A 5739-nucleotide genomic window follows, 5' to 3' on the forward strand; every position below is an offset into this window, starting at 1 on the left:
ATCACTGAAGGGAAGGAAATCTGTATCAGTGTCTCATTTCCATGTTTGTTGTTTGTTTCATCTATAGTGGCCATCACCAGTGTAGAAAACCAAAGTTTATTTCATGAGTGAACAAGCTAGAAGACCAGCCCATTAAGTCTTGAATGTGCCAGAAGTTGCTTATTTCTTGAAATGGTTAACAGGAAACATAATTCATACAGGAGGTTCTTTGTGCCTTATCTGCTAGCGTAGCTTAATGGTTCCACTATTCAGTAGATACCCATGCTTGGTGGCTACCTGGATCCTTTTTGCAGGAGGGAGAGAAATCTTTGGTTCTGCTGGGCAAACATAAAGTAAAGTGACCGATACCAGTTATTCCCTATTCTCATCCTTGCATCTCCTTCAAAAAGCATGGAAGAGTTAGTAACTAGTCGATTACTATAACTACCCATAAACTAGAGAAAAGCTGCTTGCACACTCAGAATACGCGAGCTGCTGCATTATCATCATTGCTGTTTTTCTCACTGTGGGCTGCTACCAGACAGGAAAAGGAAACCAGTATCAGAAACTACGTAAGGTCTGACTGGAATATGACACTGCAGATTGGAAAAAGCAGTTATAAAGTCTGGGTATTATAACTTCCTTTTTTGAAAAAAACATCATTTACCTTAGAGGTAAAAAGCATTATGGAAGCAAATGTAAAGTGCTTATGTTCAAGACTAAATGTGTGTCTATGAACTATATTATAAACTATGAAGTATGGAAGAGGTTTCATGTCACTTACATAGTAGCTTACTCTTACTCTATAATTTGATGTTTTCAAAATTCTTGCTTTCAAATAATATTTAAGGGAATGCTCCAACCTTGCAGTAGCAGAATGTGGGATCCGATGATGTTTTCTGTGTCCATTTCAACAGAGCAGACAAAATTGATCCGTAGCACAACCACGGTCAAGGGAATAAACTTGAGCTAGGGCTGTACTTAACCCAGATATAGAGGCAGATGGGATGGACCCAAGTAGCTCTCAGACACAGAGCAAAGTAGATTTTTTCAGTGAAACTGGTAACAAATTCCATAACGTGTTTGACACTTGAATTCAAAATGTTCTATAATATTTCAGTTTCAAAACCCACCTCTGTCAAGCTTAGTACAGTAGTTTGGTGTGTTCCCTCATGCGCACACATGTACATGCACGCTTCCCTCCAGATTCCAGTTCAAGAACATCGTATAGTTAATAGTCTGGGAAATATATTTTCTGGGAGCAACAAATAGGTATATTTCAAACATAAGACTTGCAGATATAGGATTCATGAAGTAGTTTTATTCTAAGAGAAAGATAAAAAAAAAAAAGTCCAAGTATATGTCTGAAACTTAATATTTTGGGTTATGCAGTAATTCTGAGCATCAAAACAATCACTTCAAGCAGTTTTGCTAAATTCCATTTGATTAATACTTCTACATATTTTAGGAAAATACAAAATATCACTTGACAATAAATTTGTTGTAGAATTGTTTTATCATACCATGTCTGAATCACTAATTTGGTGCAAAGATTTAAAATTTAAGTAAGAATTGTGGTATTTACTTTTGCAGTCCTTAGTGATACGTAGTATCCAATTTAAGACTCGGATAACATGGCTGCAGCATTTTGTGGTCAATTTTTTACGTGGCTAATGTTTTTGAGTGTTTATGGTGTGAAGTACCTGTGTTCTTAAATTTCATGAAGGTAGAAGATGCTAAGCAGATGGTTTGGTATCAAGAATACCTCAAATAAGATCCAAAATTAAATAGCAAAGTTTTGAAGATGCTGGTTTGAATTCAGCATGCATGCAAAGAACAAATTGTGCAGAAACTGAAATTTATGATTATGGGTTTTTTAAAAAAAGCTTATTTTTAAAGTATTGAGGGCTATTTATTTTTTGTCTTGTAACCCATACAACTTCTGTCAACCCTTTTGAATATCTACCATCACTGTCAAAAGGATGGATAGTAGTTTGTATGTTACATGGCCCAAACTGCTGCCTGGCAGTGGAGAGTTTCTTTCATTCAGTGGTGAGATGAGCATTTGCGCACACAGGAAGACTGAGAATTACCTTATCCTTTCTCCCTTGTTACATTCCATTGTTACTAGGACATAAGAATATATTTTGGCTATTTTTAATATGTGGACGAATTACTCTTTTCCTTTTCATTACTTAGTCATGAAAAATGCCACAGGAGAGTGGCATTTTTTTCTCTTTCATACTGTTTAAGCACATTTCCTCAAGAGGGAGGGAGAAAGATGACAGCAGGTTCTAGAGGTATATTTTCTTCTCATATCAGCTACAGAATTTCTAGTTTTATTTTTAAGGACAACAGAAATCTGTTTAAGGAGCAGTCTTGGGTAACATGTAACCAGATTTGCATCCACTCCATTGATAAAATGTGATGTAAACAGAATACAGTGAATATACTTTGTAAAGCAAAACAATCTCTCTATAGTCTTACGTATTTTTGTATGTATCAATGAATGTATGGTCTTGTTAACTCTTGGCAGTTTATGACAGGTGGTGTGATACAGGATGTTTTTCTTCTAAACTCTTTTGATTAACTCGTGACATCATGAGAATGTGGATTTTTTTAAAAAGCGTTTTTAAAGGAGTCTTTCTGTCCATCACCAATGTGAAGAAAAATTTGAAAATGTTTTTCAGATGCTTTCTGAGTACTCCCAGTGACTTGTTTTCCTTCTAGGTGATCCTCACTGCCTCTAAGTTCTGTATTTTCTCTAAATGTGCATAAACATTTTATAGGCACGGCTGTCTTTCTCACCCATATCTCAAATCAGTACATAGTTCTAAGCATCCTTTGTCCGTTTGTGAATCATGCATCCTGAAATGCAAGCTGTCACAATGCTGTTGTAATTGGCAGAACAGTTCATCATCTCATGCTTCATTGCCTGTAAAGCTGCTTTGAAAGTCCTTAGTTGGGGCAGCTGTTAAAATCCCTGGTTGCAGAATTTCAAAGTTCTTTTTTTACAGAAGAGAAGCAAATGCTTTTCTCTTCCTCCATATTACTACCAGTGGCTAGTGAAGCAAAGTACTTCAAAACTGACATATGTTCCACACTGTAAATCTAGTGGATAACTCATAGAGAACTGAATAAAGACATAGCAGGAAAGTGCTTGTTACCACTTGTACTCCATGGGCATCTGCTCCAGGTTCTGCTCTCCTCTTGAATAACATTTTTCTATACCAGTTATTTTTCTTATCCTTGCTGATATTTTTAGCTTATACCTCTCAAGATACTCTCTTAAGTCTGAAGCTATGGTCTTCTCCTTCCCATTAATAAAATCCATTCTGACTTCCATTTTAAGCACCACAGGGTGATCAGCACCATTTTCTTTGCTTTGGAGAAGTGGAGGAAGAGCTCTCCTTTTGACTTCATATGCAGAAAAACACGTATCTGACTTTCAAATTCCAAACACTGAGCAGATGTGGGGCTTTCCCAGAATTTCCTGTTCATAAGTGCTTGGAGAACAGCATCAGTTTTTCTGGATCAACATTCTCACTGTATCCATTTCCAGCAAGAAATGACAGCCAGAATCAGTTTATTTTTCTTCCCATGATCGAAGAGAGAATTTAGGAATGAAAAAAATGTCAGTGACTTTGTGAGGTGTAGCAGATGGATACATTTTATACCAGAGGTTAGACGGGATCTATATTCTAAGAATCTGCTTGAACCAAATCCTGCAATTTCATATATGAGTATGACTATACTCATACTAATAGTGCCATTGAAAAGTATATAGGAAGTCAATAAGATTTGTCTTAGGAAAAGCTGTTACTTTGTGGAACTATTCATCAGAAGAGCAATGTGCAAAAACAGCAGCAACAAAAAAAACTCTAATCTTGATGTGTAATGCACCAATGTGAGAGTGCAAGCCTTGTCTAGCAATATTAATTGACAGTGTGAAGGCTTAATTGATGGCTGCTTTTTAAGTAAGAAGAGTCATGTCTCTTAAAAATGGTGCTCGTGGACAGTATTGTAAGCAGCTGTAGCTGAAGATGCAACAAAATAGCTGCTGCATGGCAGAATTGTTATGATTAACAGTAGTGATGTGGTTTTAGTACCTAGAGTCACCAATCAGCTGGTGGAATCTCCCTGTAGTAGGCACCGCACAGTCCCTTTCAGTCTGGGCATGTGGTTAGATGTAAGTCAGGAAAACCACAGATAAACTGATTTTGCAGGGCAATATAAAGAAATCATTGGGACTAGCTTCATGAGAACCAATGGAAGCCTAACAGCTATTGAATTTATCAGCAAAGTCAGGGGGGAAGCTGTATGCAAGTTCAAAGCGCAAATGATATAAATGTCTATGATGTGTCAGTTTATACATCTTTGATTTTGTCGTGGTTAATACAAGATCAAGTATTGACAAAGGGCCGTGCAGAAGATAGGCTGGGAATGCGTAAATGGAAGAATACCTCTTTCACAGAAATGCATTGAACTAACTGTTCACTTCAGGCAATTGAATGACAGAACCATCTTATTTGACCAAACGCACTTTATTCTGTCCTTTATGCTCTAATTTATTCTTATCGTGTGCTGTGAAGTCCTGCTTGGAGTGTCTATTCTCAGCTTAAAACTGTTTGTCAAATTTCTATTAAGCTTAAGGTGAAAAATTAATGAGCCATTCACTTCAGATATTTCAAAACTAATACTGCTCTATTATTAATGCAGCAGAAAGTCAAAGATGTGGGTATGTACAATTATGGTTCAGTGTTCAGTCAGACTCTGCTTTTTTTCCATCTTTTGCAGGGGACATCATTAAAACAGTGTTTCAGGTTATAGAAGGAATTATTTTAATGAACTTTTTCAGTAAACTTTTTAGGTTTATTTATTAACTTTTTGTTTTATCAGATCCTGACAGAAGGTGACTTTAAAACAGATAACAATTAAATACAATATTCTGTCCAATCTTTGTCTAAATCTGGAATTTAAATTAAAATGAACAGAAAGGTGATTCTTACAGCACAGACTTTTTAGAGAAGGATAAATAAAATCCTAATTGCATAATACTGAAGAAGCTGTGGGTAAAGCAATATTCTTTTGACTAGAGTAGTATGACATTGTGACTAACTCTCTTCTGTTTCATGTGCTCTGATTTTTCAGCCTTGACAAAAATCATTGAAACGATGGTGAAATTGTACTTTAACCCAGAATTGAGGGGTATATGGTACACAGTATTACTGTTAAATTCCCCCAGTAAAACCTTTTCAGAAATCTCACAATATGTTACCAATACCAGTAAGTTAAGTGATAGAACACTATGAAACACTAGGTTACAAGTGTGTATCCCAGACTGAGCAGTATGGAAACTGATGCTGAAGGTTTGTGCTTGCATTGAAAAAGAAAACACAAAACACAGTCACTGCAAAAGTAGAAATGTAGTCCTCACTTTCTTTGCAGAAACTTTCTAAAGTTTGCCTCTTTTTGTACTCCTAAAATTAACTTAATAAATGATTAGCATATTTTTTCTTCTTGCATCCCAGTATGTTCTCTAGAGTCTTTCTTAAATTAATAGCGGTTTTAGGCCTGGCACGGTTAGATTGTTAGACTTGCATAGAGGAAGGAATTCTGTTTCTTGGAAGCTTTTCATGCTATAAAACTAAATTTCATTACAAGCAAAATCTCAACTTTAAATTATTCTCAAAGCATTTGTTGTGCTCACAGATCCTGAAAGCACTATGTGTTCCAAGGAGTCTGGCATCCAGCAGGGAA

At 36.1% G+C, this 5739-nt stretch overlaps 1 protein-coding gene across 1 annotated transcript in view; it reads left to right on the forward strand.

Moving 5' to 3' along the window:
• Positions 1 to 5153: 5153 nt before the first annotated feature.
• Positions 5154 to 5739, forward strand: part of LOC103914987 (inactive N-acetylated-alpha-linked acidic dipeptidase-like protein 2) — a 149483-nt gene continuing 148897 nt past the window's right edge. Inside the window, exon 1 of the mRNA XM_009321731.1 lies at positions 5154 to 5265. Coding sequence (XP_009320006.1) covers positions 5154 to 5265 — 112 coding nt within the window. The remainder of the gene's footprint in view (positions 5266 to 5739) is intronic.

Source organism: Pygoscelis adeliae, unplaced genomic scaffold (genome assembly GCF_000699105.1).
Source record: "Pygoscelis adeliae isolate BGI_AS28 unplaced genomic scaffold, ASM69910v1 Scaffold223, whole genome shotgun sequence".
Lineage (NCBI taxonomy): Eukaryota > Metazoa > Chordata > Aves > Sphenisciformes > Spheniscidae > Pygoscelis > Pygoscelis adeliae.